Source organism: Panthera uncia, chromosome C2 (genome assembly GCF_023721935.1).
Source record: "Panthera uncia isolate 11264 chromosome C2, Puncia_PCG_1.0, whole genome shotgun sequence".
Lineage (NCBI taxonomy): Eukaryota > Metazoa > Chordata > Mammalia > Carnivora > Felidae > Panthera > Panthera uncia.
Genome location: NC_064810.1, coordinates 119033 through 132470, shown reverse-complemented (window position 1 = coordinate 132470; position 13438 = coordinate 119033). Strand labels below are relative to the sequence as shown.

At 44.2% G+C, this 13438-nt stretch overlaps 1 protein-coding gene across 3 annotated transcripts in view; it reads left to right on the top strand.

Annotated features, from left to right (window-relative positions):
• Positions 1–13233, top strand: part of PRMT2 (protein arginine methyltransferase 2) — a 37020-nt gene extending 23787 nt beyond the window's left edge. For 2 of the 3 annotated variants that reach the window (XM_049627656.1, XM_049627657.1), the window contains exons 7-11: positions 6046–6221; positions 9169–9298; positions 10142–10278; positions 11643–11814; positions 12625–13233. In XM_049627656.1, the coding sequence (XP_049483613.1) occupies positions 6046–6221; positions 9169–9298; positions 10142–10278; positions 11643–11814; positions 12625–12657 (648 nt within the window). In that variant the 3' untranslated portion in view covers positions 12658–13233. The remainder of the gene's footprint in view (positions 1–6045; positions 6222–9168; positions 9299–10141; positions 10279–11642; positions 11815–12624) is intronic. The other variant, XM_049627658.1, reaches the window with a different exon arrangement.
• Positions 13234–13438: the final 205 nt, after the last annotated feature.

Below are 13438 nucleotides of genomic sequence, written 5' to 3'. Positions count from 1 at the left end.
ATATGTATACTTACATACATAAGCATACATGGTCAAATACTGTGTTGCTATTATTTTGAACAAATTGTTAGATCAATTAAGAAGAAAAATTTTTTTTAATTTTGTTTAATGTTTATTATTTTGAGAGAGAGACAGAGACAGAGACAGAGTGTGAGCAGGGGACGGGCAGAGAGAGAGGGAGACACAGAATCCAAAACAGGCTCCAGGTGCCGACCCGTCATCACAGAGCCTGCCTGACGTGGGGCTCAAACTCACAGACCTGAGCGAAGTCAGATACTTAACCGACTGAGCCACCCAGGCTTCCCAAGAAGAAAAATGTTTTAATGTTATCATCACTTGTTCCTTCTTCAGTGCTTTTCTTTATGTAGTTCTAAGTTTCTGATCTATATCATGTCCTTCCTTCTAAATAACTTCTTTTTAACATTTCTTGCAAGGCAAGGCTACTGGCAACAAATTCCCTCAGTTTCTATTTATCTGAGAAAGTCTATTTCTCTTTCATTTTTAAAGTAATTCTAGATTGGTGTTTTTTTTTCTTCAACACTTAAAAAATTTTTTTTAATGTTTATTTATTTTTGATTGCGAGAGAGAGAGAGACAGACAGACAGACAGACAGAGTGTGAGTGGGGGGAGGAGCAGAGAGAGAGAGAGACAGAATCTGAAGCAGGCTCCAGGCTCTGAGCTGTCAGCACAGAGCCTGACATGGGGCTCAAATTCATGAACTGCGAAATCATGACCTGAGCTGAAGTCAGATGCTTAACCAACTGAGCCACCCAGGGGCCCCCTCTTTCAACACTTTTAATATTTCACTCCATTCTTCTCTTGCCTGTGTGGTTTCTAAGAAGAAGTCAGATGTAATTTGATCTTTATAACTTTGTGGGTAGAGTGGTTTTTTTTTTCTCCCCCCTCTGTCATCTTTAAGAATTTTTCTTTATCTTCGAGTTTCTGTAGTTTGACAATGATATGCCCAGGATACTGTTTTGTTTTTTTTTTTTTTAATTTTTAAAAGTTTTCATTAATTTATTTTGAGAGAGAGTGAGCAAGCATGAGCAAGGGATGGGCAGAGAGAGGGAGAGGGAGAATCCCAGGCAGGCCTTGATCTCGTGAAGTTATGACCTGAGCCAAATCAAGAGTTGAATGCTCAATGGACTGAGCCACCCAGGTACCCCATAGGTATATTGTTTTTAAGCATTTATCCTGCTTAGTGTAATCTGAGTTTCCTGGATCAGTGGGTTGCTATCTGACATTAATTTGAGGACGTTCTTAGTCATTATTGCTTCAAATATTTCTTCTGTTCCTTTCTCTTTCTTCTCCTTCTGGTATTCTCATTTTGTGTATGTTACACCCCTTGTAGTTGTCTTACAGACCTTGGATATTGTGTTCTGTTTTTTTCTTTGTTTGTTTATTTGTTTGTTTGTTTGTTTTTTGTCTTCGTTCTCTTTGCTTTTCAGTTTGGGAGGTTCCTGTTCTCATATCTTCAAGCTCAGAGATTCTTTCCTCAGACATGCCGTGTTTCCCACTAAGCCTAACAAAGGCATTCTTCATTTCTGTTACAGTATTTTTTTTTTTTTTTACTTTGAACATTTCTTGGGTCTCTCTTAAGATTTTGATTTCTCTGTTTACATTGCCCATCTGTTCTGGCATTCTTTCTACTTTATCCATTAGAACTCTTAGCATGTTAATCATAGTTGTGTTAAATTCTCAGCCTGATGATGCCAACATCCCTACTGTATCTGAGTCTGCTTCTGATGCTTGTTATGTCTCTTCAAACTGTTGTTTGCCTTGTAATTTTATTTGAATTTTTTTTTTTATGTTTATTTATTTTGAGGGAGAGAGACAGGGCACGAGCAGGGGAGGGGCAGAGAGAGAGGGAGACACAGAATCTAAAGCAGGCTCCAGGCTCTGAGCTGTCAGCACAGAGCCCAATGCAGGAAAACCAAGAGATCATGACCTGAGCTGAAAGCGAATGCTTAACCAGCTGAGCCACCCAGGCGCCCCAACCTTGTAATTTTTTTTATTGATAGCCTGTGTGATGTGTTGGGTAAGGGAATAGCTATAAATAGGCCTTTAGTAATGTGGTGAGGTGTGGGGGAAGCAGAAGCATTCTGTGGTCCTGTTAGGTCTCAGTCTTTTAGTGAACTTGTGTTTCTAGAGTGTGAGCTTCACAAAATTTCTCAATTTCTTTTCTGGCTTTTGGGTGGGACACGATGGCTAGAGGGGTCTGGAGTTGAATGTTGCCCTTTTCCCGCTCAGTTAGGCTAGGCTCTGATTAGCTGGTTTCTCCAGAGAGCAGATCCTGTTAAGAAGAACAGAATACTCTGGCATGTTTCAAAATGGTTTTTTTCCCTCTGCTCTGTCAGAAGCATGAGGGGATTTTTCTCTGGTTGCTGTGGAACCTGGTGGAGGTCCAGGAGGGAAAACTCACTAACATGTGGGGGTCCCCCTTATGACTTAGCCCACCTGGAGTTTGTAACACTCAGAGTTGTCTACACTGAGCCTCCAGCAATTCATCATTGTTGTTCGTGTTGTTCCAGGAGTTAGGGTTCTGCTCCAGTAATTTGTGATTTTCTGTGTAAGCTTGTTGATTACTCTGATTTTGGAGGGAGCAGATTGCTCTGTGACCTAATATCTCATACATATCTAAGAAGAATTGTGGATTTTTCATTTGCTTTTTACTTGTTAGGGCAGAATGGCAGCTTCTAAGCTTCTTATATGCTGTGCTGGAAAATTCAGCTTGAGTTCATAATTAAATTCTCAACAAACTTGGAATAGAAAGGAATTTACTCAACCCGATAAAGGGCATCTATAAAAAACAAAACAAAACAAAAAAACACCTATAGCCGCCTAATGGTGAGAGAATCAGTGCCTTCCTCCTAAGAGGAGGAAGAGGTAGGATGGCTACTCTGCAATTCCTATTCAACACTGTGCTGGCAGTCCTAACCAGTGCAAAAATGAAAGAAGAAATAAAAGGCACACAGATTTAAAACAAAGAAATAAACCATCCCTGTTTCCAGACCACATGATTGTTTTTGTAGAAAGTCCCAAAGAATCTCCCCCCAAATTTCTTTGAACTGAAAGGCAAATTAAGATCACAGAGTGATCAAAGTGAACATACGAAAGCCAGTTTTAGTTTTTTAATTTATTTTTTGAAGGCAGTCATATTTTCGTGTGCTAACAATGTACAATAGCATTTACAAAGCCCCCAAAACATGAAATACTTAGGTAACAAAACATGTCCAAGTTTTGTATGTGAAGAACTAGAAGATGCTGATGAATGAAGTCACAGAAAACCCAAATAAATGGAAAGGCAAGGTGCTCATGGACTGGAAGACAACATAGTAAAGATACCTCTTCTCAAACTGATCTGTAGATTTAATATAATTCCAATCAAAGTCTAAGCAGGATTTCTTTTGTGGATATGACCAGCTCATTGTAAAATTTTTGTGAAAAGTAAAGAAAATAGAATAGTGGATACAGTTTTTAAAAGAAGAATAAAATTGGAAGAATTACATACCTGATTTTAAGACTTGGCATAAAGCTATAGTAGTCAAGACAGTTTGGTATTGCTAGAAGGATAGATACATAAGTCAATGGAACAAAATAGAGAAATAGATTCCTAAAAATACAGTCAGTTGATTTTTAACAGGGGAGCAAAATCAATTTAGTGAAGAAAAGATATAGTCTTTCCAACAGAAGATATTGGCATAGTTGGCCATCCATATGCCAAAAAAAAAAAAAAAAAGAAAGAAAGAAAGAAGGGAAAAAAAGAAATTCAAGGCTTATACCTTCTACCAAAAATGAAGTCAAAATTGATTCTAGATCTAATTGCATAGACTAAAACTGTAAACTTTCAGAAGAAATCTTGGGAGAAAATCTTCATGGGTTAGGCAAAGAGTTTTTAGTTGATTCTTAAAGCATGATCCATTAAGAAAAAAATTGATATACCAGACTTCATCAAAATTAAAGGTGTCTATGTTAAGAAAGTGTTAAAAGACAGTGTTAAAGATATAGTAAGATTAGGAGAAAATATTTGCAAATCACATATCTAATGTGTATTCTGAATATACAAAGTATATATACAAAATATACACATTCTAATGTGTATCCTGAATATCCTCAAAATTCAACAGGAAGAAGGTCAACAACCTAATTGAAAAATGGGCAAAGGACTCGAGCAGATACTTTACCAACGTGGGTATATGGATGAGAAATAAGCATGTGAAAAGACATTAAACCTTGTTAGCCATCAGGGAAATATAAACTGAAACCATAATGAGGTAACCCTACACACCTGTTGAAATGGCTAAACTTTTAAACAATAATACCAGGTGCTATGGAGTGACTAAAACTCATAGGAATCACACAGCCGCCCTAGAAGATGGTTTGGCAGTTTCTTATAAAGTTATAGGTACACTTACCGTATGACCCAGCACTTGTACGTCTGGGTATTTACACTGGAGAAGCACAAGCTGTGTTTACACGGAAACCTGTATGTGAATGATCGTACTGGCTCTAATTACAATTGCCAAAAAGCTGGAAACAACCTAAGTGTTCTTCAACAGGTGGTTAGATAAACAGCTGTCTACATTCGCACAATGGGGTCCTACTGGGCAGTAAAGAATGAACTATTGTGGGGCGCTTGGGTGGTTCAGTTGGTTAAACATCTGACCCTTGACTTTGGCTCAGGTCATGATCTGGCAGTTTGTGAGATCGAGTTCTGTGTTGGGATCTGAATTGGGCGTGGAGCCTGCTTGGGATTCTCTCTCTCTCTCTCTCTCTCTCTCTCTCTCTCCCTCTCCCTCTCCCTCTCCCTCTCCCTCTCCCTCCCTCCCCCACTTATACGTGCATGTTCTCCCTCTCTCTCTCAAAATAAATAAACCTAAGAGAATGAACTATTGATGCACAAATGGATAAACCCCAGAGACATTATACTGGCGTAATTAAAGTTATATGGAGTAAATAAAACAGTGTGGTATTATAATAAGAAAAGACAGATGAACAGAACAGGATAGAAGGCACAGAAGAGAACCTTTTAGCATATGAAAAAGTTGATATTACGAGTGAAAGAAGCCAGTCTCAAAAGATTATGTACTGTATGATAACATTTGTATGTCTTTCTCAGAAAGACAAAACCACAGGGATAGAGGCCAGTTAGTGGTTTCCAAAGGTTGGAGGTAGTGGGAGGAGGTGACCACAGAGGATATCATGAGGAGTGTTTTGGGGTAATGGGGTTGTTCTGTATCCTGATTGTGGCTGTGGTTACACAGATCCATACAAGTGTTAAAATTTATGGAGTAACTGATTTACTATTGGTAATTTTTTAAAATACAATTAAAAATGATCTGTATATAATTTTCACACGTGTGCATGTATGTGTATGTGAGGAGAAGGCCTTGAGCATAAACCACCAGGCAAACATTGGTTCCTTTTGGGCGCTGGGTTTACTCATGACTTTTATTTTTGTTTGTGCTTTTCTGAATTTTCTAAATTTTTCCATACTGAACATACTATTGCTTCTATAATAATAATGCCTGAAGTTACTTAAATAAAACAAAACCCTTCTGGGGCTTCCCTTCAGCTGCAGGATGATGTGCCCCTGGCCTGTGCCCCACTCTTTGGTTCAGACACAAAGGCTGGCCTCTTGGGGCTTTAGCGGCCCCTGTTCTCTGTCACAGGCGTCACATGCCACCTGTCCGGGTGCGTCCTCAGGGATCCGTGGCACTCCTCCTTTAATGTTCCATGTTTTTAAGAAGTGATTTCAGTCAACTTCCAAGGTTATGAAAATTCTGAGAATCCTCCAGACCAAATTTATACGGGTTGACAGTTAAAACTCTGTAATACTGAGGGAGATGGCGAGAGTGAAGATCTTTCCTGTCGGTGGGGCCCAGTTCTGAATTCATTCTAAAGTGAACCGGTGTCACTCCACCCCAGGCTGTGGTGGGAATCTGTGATGTCACTGGTGTGGGTCCAAGATAAATCCTCCCAGACTATGCATCACAGACACAGGCCTCGGTCACCATGTCCCCCGTGTGTCTCCCTGCTGTGCAGTTTGAGTTCATGATTGAGTCGATCCTGTACGCCCGGGACGTGTGGCTGAAGGAGGACGGGGTCATCTGGCCGACCACGGCCGCGCTGCACCTGGTGCCCTGCAGCGCCGACAGAGACTACCGCAGCAAGGTCCTCTTCTGGGACAACGCCTACGAGTTCAACCTCAGTGCTCTCAAGTGAGTGTGTGCTGCTGGGAGCGCAGACGTATTCCGGGGCCTCCTGGCTGTGCGAGCTGCGGGCTTCCTAAGACCGCATAACTCGTTGGTGGTAGAGCATGCCATGAGACTGATCTGAATTCACTCACATGCCTTGGAATTTTGCACGTGTCTTTCAGGCCTTTAAACTGGTAGCAGATGTGATGGGAATTGAAATGTCTTTTGCCATCTAAGTTCTCAAATGTAATGGGAAAAACATGGTCATGTTTCAAACCAAGGCCCTTTATAAATATGTGGGCCGTTAGCATACAAATAGATCTTCCTACTACGAGCTGTAAACTTTTAAGGGATCAGAAAATTTATTATGAAGTCATTCCTGACAGTTTGCAAAGGAAATGATGCTGCAGAATAGTTGATTTCCTAATTTTATATTATGGATGCACTTGTATAGTTGAGCATGAGGTTTAACTATAAAATGATTTCCTGATAGGTCCTTCACGTTTTAAATGTTGCCTCTTCTAAGAAGGATGGTGACAGAAGGTGGCTGCTTCCCCTTCTGAGTGTGCCGTGGGAGTTAGGAGAAACCAGCAGCAGCCCTGGAAGTTAGGTTGAGGGGCCCACTTGTCAGAAACTGTAGGAAATTTAGCTTATGCGGTGAGTGCCAGGTGAGCCCGGACACCTGCTTGATGCCCACTTGGGCAGTTGACAGCAAGATGGTGGCCTTGGGCGTTTTTGGTTTTTGTTAATTCAAAAAAAGAAAGGATAATGCAAGGGTAAGAAGTCTGCCCCAGTTAACATGTTGAATCATTGTACTCTCAACCCAAATCCCCAAAGGGATGGAGAGGAAATGTCCCCAGCAGAGCCGTTCTGTAGTTCATCTAGGGAGAAGTGGGTAGGAAGGGCCGGGGAGAATTAAAATAGAGCCGTAAAGAGCTGCCAGATATTAACATCTAAGCTACAGAGACAGGCGTGAGGGCAGGGTACTCCTGAGACCAGAAAAGACAGAGCAATGGACCAGGATGGACACACACACAACATGTGGGGAAAGTTGGGGTGTGAGGGGCAGAGGTGGCAAAGTGTCCTGGGACCATAGATGAGCCCCTTGAAACTTCTTTTCTCCTCATACCATACACTGAAATTTAATTCCACATGGATTTAAGAGTTTTGTGGTAAAACATCTGCATCAGCTGTAGGAATCCGTGGGTCCCTATGTGTCAGGTCTTAGAAAGTCAACAGGAACAAGGAGGCACTGGACATCAGTCTATAAAAATTGACAGCATCTGTATATCATCAGCATAAATACAATTTAAAAAGGCAGTGACTACTTAGAGAAAGTTACTAGCTGACAGATCCTAGAGTCATTTAGGAAAGATGAGTATCCAGTGAAATTATAGTCAAGTCATGGAAATACGCAAGTCACAAAAACCAAATAAAAATTACGGATAAATATTTGAAAAAAATTGCAGGATCATTAGTGGTTAAAATGCAGATTAAAATGAAATGCCATTTTTGCCTACCAGATGAGCAAAGATTAAATTAAAACGGCAGTTCTTGCTGCCTGAGCTGCAGGTGTGATGGCGGGGAGACGAGGCCGTGTGGCCAGAGCTGTGAGTGTGGCTGGCATCCACCCCCATCACCCTCTGCCCCAGGGCCACGGCACGCTGCTGTGCACACAGTGTGGGAAACAGGCACTTATCTGTAAGAATGCGGTTAAATTGCTATGTATCCATCAGATGGATGAATAGATGGTAAAACTGGTGGGACGCAAACCATGTGTATAAAATGGCTTCTGCTTTGCATAAGAACATGTATAAATGTATCTCTGGGGGAGAAAATGACTAAATAGATCAAGGTACCAAGGCACAGTTTTCAAGTTCTACAGATTCAAGTTTCTTCTTTAAAAAAATTTTTTTTATGTTTATTTACTTTTGAGAGACACAGAGCACAAGTCGGGGAGGGACAGAGAAAGAGAGAGGGAGACACAGAATCTGAAGCAGGCTCCAGGCTCTGAGCTGTCAGCACAGAGCCTGATGCGGGGCTCGAACCCATGAACCTTAAGACCATGACCTGAGCTGAAATTGTATGCTTAACCAACTGAGCCACTCAGGTGCCCCTCACATTTTTTCTTTATACTTTTCTATGTGTTCCCAATTCATTATAAATGTATAACTATTTTATCATCAGAAAAATATTAAAAATATGTACATATTGTGGAATCTTTATTAAAATGTTTACCTTTATTTGCTATTTCAGAAGTCACTGCTGCACTTAAGTTTTGAAACATTTCCGTGGTACATAGTAGGTTACTTTGGGCAAGTCTGGCAGTCAGCCAGTGGAGTGGGTGGGCTGTTGGGCGACAAGAAGATGACCCTGCAGGAGGCCCAGCGCTTGTGTCTTGTTTAACTGACGCAGCACAAGCCCTTCTCCAGGGGGCACCTGCAGGCCTTTATTGCAGAGTGACCTAGAACAGGAATATCTGTTTTATTTGCTGTGGGATATCTTACTATCCTGTACTCACCCTTCTTATGCTGTGAGATGAAGTGCCTGCGTGAGGAGGTGAAGTCAGGTGAGTGACGGAGGCCTTGTGAGGTAGCGTCAGGCTCCTGCTGACCTTCTGTCGACCTGTCAGGAGTGGGGGGGGGGGGTCACCTCTTGGACTGCGGTCTCCAAAACCACAACTGCACAGAGCAGACTGGGTCAGGGCCCTGCTTTGTGTGCTAGAGGTTGGTTTCCACGTGTGCAGACCCCATGAATAGGATGTAGGCGGGAAGTGCTCACGTTGCTTGCACACTTGCCGGTCCATCTGCAGGGACTCCCAGCCCTGCCTCAGTGCCCTCGCCGCAGGTGGTGGCTTGGAATTCCTGCTGATGCTGAAGAGAAAAAGCGAGAACCGTTGTCATGAATGTGTGTGTCAAAGCCTGAGATGCTGGTACCCGACTCTGAGCGGTTCCTTTGACTTTTTCCCTAGATCTTTAGCAATTAAGGAGTTTTTTTCGAAGCCCAAGTATAACCACATTTTGAAACCAGAAGACTGTCTCTCTGAACCGTGCACAATATTACAGTTGGACATGAGAACTGTGCAGATTGCGGACCTAGAGGTGAGAGATGAGTCTTCCCTCTCACATTATGTAGGCGATGCACACACCCCAGAACTTGCTGTGCAGATAAATGAATTCATGAACTTTGCCTTTGATTTTTCCAGTCTCTTTTCTTTATGTTCTGATTTTGTATTTTATATTTTTATATTATTTTCTTTATAGTTAACCTCTTTAACATCATGAGCTATCTTTATATTCACATACAATATTTTCAGTATCTTCAGATTCTAATTTTATCCAATTTTATCATGGACTTTGAATTTAAATTTTTTTCTAAGTTTTTTTAGCTACTGTTGATGACAAAGTTCTTCATACTTTCACTTACCCTGTGTTGCCACAGGGTGGCATTTGTGGATTCAGGATGTCTCGTTTTAAGGGTGCACTCTGACGTGCGGGAGCTCAGATGGGCCAAACAGTGTGGGGACTGAACTGTTGAGTCTGCAGTTAGTTTTGCAGTATAGAGACTCAGCCTGGAACTTTCTATCTATGCAAAGAATTGAGAAGAAAAAGTATTGCACTCAAATTTGGGGGCAGAAAATTAGGGACGTGAGGCCCAAATTGCTTGAAACCTTTTGTGATTACCTGCAGCACTTGAATTTATGATGCAAGTTTTAATCCTTTCCTGAGGAGGAAATTTTATGTGGTTTTTGATATGTTCAGCCAAACTAGCAAGTTACAGATTCAGAATGGCTGAAACGGGTGGTAGGGCTGCCTACCGCAGTGCAGTGTTGTGGGATTCGTGAAGTGAGTTGCTAATTCTTGCTCACACAGAGAGAGCCCTTGTGGCGTGGTGTCACATGCTTACTGAACCATGTCCCTCTTTTATCGTTTGCTCGAACACAGACAATGAAAGGCGAGCTGCACTTTGAGATCAGGAAAGCCGGCACGCTGCATGGATTTACAGCCTGGTTCAGTGTTCGGTTTCAGAGCCTGGAGGAGGACGAGCCACAGCTGATGCTGAGCACAGGCCCGTTCCACCCGTGAGTGTGCACCTCCCGTGGGGAGCGCCACAGCCCTTGGAAGAGCTGGGGCGGTTCACCTGCCTTCAGGTTGTCGGTATGACAACCACATGGCAGAGTCACGGATTTAGAGATCTGTCAATACTGGGTTGTTGACCTAGACTCTCTCCAGACCAGGCTACCCCAGGCGTGGAGCACGGTGTGCACGCGGTGGGCAAGTCAGGGCTGTGCCCCACCTGCCCCTGCACTGGGCTCCCTAGGCTGCCCTCTGACCCCTGCATGAAGAGGAGGAGCAGACTTCATCTTCCTCAGTGGCTCTGGACGCTGCTTCTGCTTTCCGTGGTCTAACACAAACACGGTCAACAGAATTCTAGGGGCTTTTGACTCAGACTCTTGGGGAAGGTCAGTGTTTCTTGAGGAAAATTTTGTGTGCAGTAATGATGCACACTTGCTTGTGCGTCCTGGGAAGCTGATGTCGTCTGCTTCAGTGCTGGACACAGCGGCCCCCGTGGAAATGCTGCCTTCAACTGGGGCCTTTGTAGCCCTGTTCAGTAACTGCCCTGGACCAGGGGTTAGATGCTGGCTGTGGCAGTGCGCCTAGAGGGACCCTAGCTGTCCTCCTGTAACATGGGAGCAGGGCTGAGGAGCTGTTTGGCCAGAGTGTCCTGTGGAGGTCCAGGGCTCCGTCAGCTTTCCTTCTAGATCCTACTGGCACAGATGAGAGTAGGAACACTAAAAACCCAGTGGACGGTCGTGTGCCTGGGCAGTCTTCCACTGGCGTGTCCGTACACAGCTAGTGTGGGGCAGGCAGGGCGCAGAGCCTGGGACATCCGCTCTCTGAAGCCCGGGGAGAGACCTTCACGGTGGTTGAGGCAGGAGGGAGCAGGACCTCCCTGAGTTTGACCGTGGGGCGCAGGCCCAGCGTCTGGCAGAGGCCACAGTGCGCAGTGGAGCCATGCTGTCAGAGCCGGTAGAAAGTGACGAGCTCGGGAGTGTGACCGTTTCCCCCAAGTGTTACAGTTGCCATGCTCCCCTTCAGCCTGACTCACAGGAATGACAACTTATTTAGGCTGCAGACTAGACCTCGGGCCCTGGCAGCTTAGAGACCGAGCAAAGGGCTCTGGGTGGATGCCTACTGTGCCAGGGTGCAAGGGGCCAGGTACCCTCTGCCTGGCCACCCGTGTGTCCTTGGGGCCACCAGGGCAAGCCTCCTTCACCCTTCTGGAATCTGGGCAGCCTCCAGAAGCTGGATCCTGGCTGGGCTGTAACTCAATCCTGGCAACCCATAAAGGCCGTCTGGATCATGGAGTCGGGGGATGTCTGTCCTGCGGTAAGCCTGAAAAACCAGGCTCCAGAGAGGTGACCCTACATCCTGTGTCTTGCAGCACCACCCACTGGAAGCAGGTGCTGTTTATGATGGATGAGCCTGTTTCTGTCCTCATGGGAGATGTGGTCACTGGCTCAGTTGTGTTGCAGAGAAACCCCGTGTGGAGGAGGCACATGTCCGTGGCGCTGAGCTGGTCTGTCACTTCCACACAGGACCCCACATCACAGAAAGTAAGATATTTAGCTGTAAAATCAGGTGCTAGGGTGCTGGTCCTGGGAGACGGGTCTGTGGTGATCACAGTGGCCAGACCACATGGCCTTGTCTGTCTGTGTCACTTTTCTAACCTTCCTGAGGGGAAGTGGATGCTGTTATTTGCAGAACAGGAAACAGAGGTGCAAGAAGGCGAGTCTGTGGGGGCCGAGGCCCGGCCCAGGCTAGGGCCACCCCTTCCTGTGTCCAGGAGGCCCCGGTGGAGAAACAGGGCTGGGGACCGACCCTCTGCGGGGGCCTTCAGGTGGTGGGTGATGTAGGTGTGTGGTGTGAGTCACCTTCCGACCCTGGCAGCAGTTTGAGGCCTGAGGAGCCGTCCTTCCCACAGTGAAACGGTGAGGCCTGGCGGGGCCTTTGGCATCATGTCTCACAGAGGCTGCTGAGCAAAGGATTCTCTTCTCAGACTCAGGGTTAATGTAGGACAGAAAAGAAAATCAAATGGCTTCTCTTTATGTGTTAGTACCTGTTTTATGCTTTGTTTTATGATAACTTTTCAAATTTAACTTATTTTTTAAATTTACATCCAAGTTAGTTAGCATATTAGTACAACAACGAATTCGGGAGTAGATTCCTTAATGCCCCTTCCCCATTTAGCCCATACCCCCCTCCGTTTTATGATAATTTTATGTTAAAATTTTAACGTTTGTCATTAAAAAAAAATTGTCTCTGAATGTCATTCTTTTGTACAATATTAAATTACTTTTAGGAAATCCTGCATGTTAATCAGACTAAAGTGATTTATTATTTGATTGATTTGTTTTCTTTTTCAGGTTGGAGAAAAAGTCTTTCCCATCTGGAGATGACAGTTGAAGTTCTGTGGGAAGCAGCGTGCAGATAGTGCAGGAATGAGCCTGAGTGAATGAAGATGTCCTTGGATGCGAGCACATGTTCTTGTGAAAGCCGTGAGCTCTGTCGGCCTGACAGGGGTACCCCCCGGAGCTGTGGGCTTAGTCTGTCCGTGGGGTCCTTCACAGACGGCTGTGCTTGGGCTCGGCGGGAACTCCCTCACCACTGTCACTGCCCGTGTCTGTCCTCTAGAAGTAGGCTGTGTTTCCAGGTGTCCACAGTGCTGGCTTGTGGGTAAGTTGGTGGCACAGTGTCCCTAAGCTAGGTCTAGTTCACAACTCGTAGGACACACACACACATCAATCTTGTACGCCTGTGAAAGTGTTCACGCATCATGTGTTCATGGTGTCTTTGCTGCCCTGGTTCCTCCCTCACCATGCGGAATGTGGGACTGCACAGAGCCGTGCAGGACCTGCCGGTGGCCATGCATGTGACGGGACTCTGCATGGATAGTACAGTTGTAGAGATGTCTTCCAAATAAATTATGTGTTGGCACATAGCACGTGCTCAATAAATATTTTTAAATAAATGAATGTTGGCGTGTGTCCTGTTTCTGTGTACACACGTTCTTTTTACAAGCATGGGATCATGCTATATGCATTGCTTTGTAACTTTTCTCATCTAATATGAAGAAACTTCCATGCTTGTAGGTATGTGTCTACATTTTTGTGTGTGTATTGTTTTGAATTTTAATTAGCTTTTTATTGAACTATAAAATATATACCCCAAACTGCATAG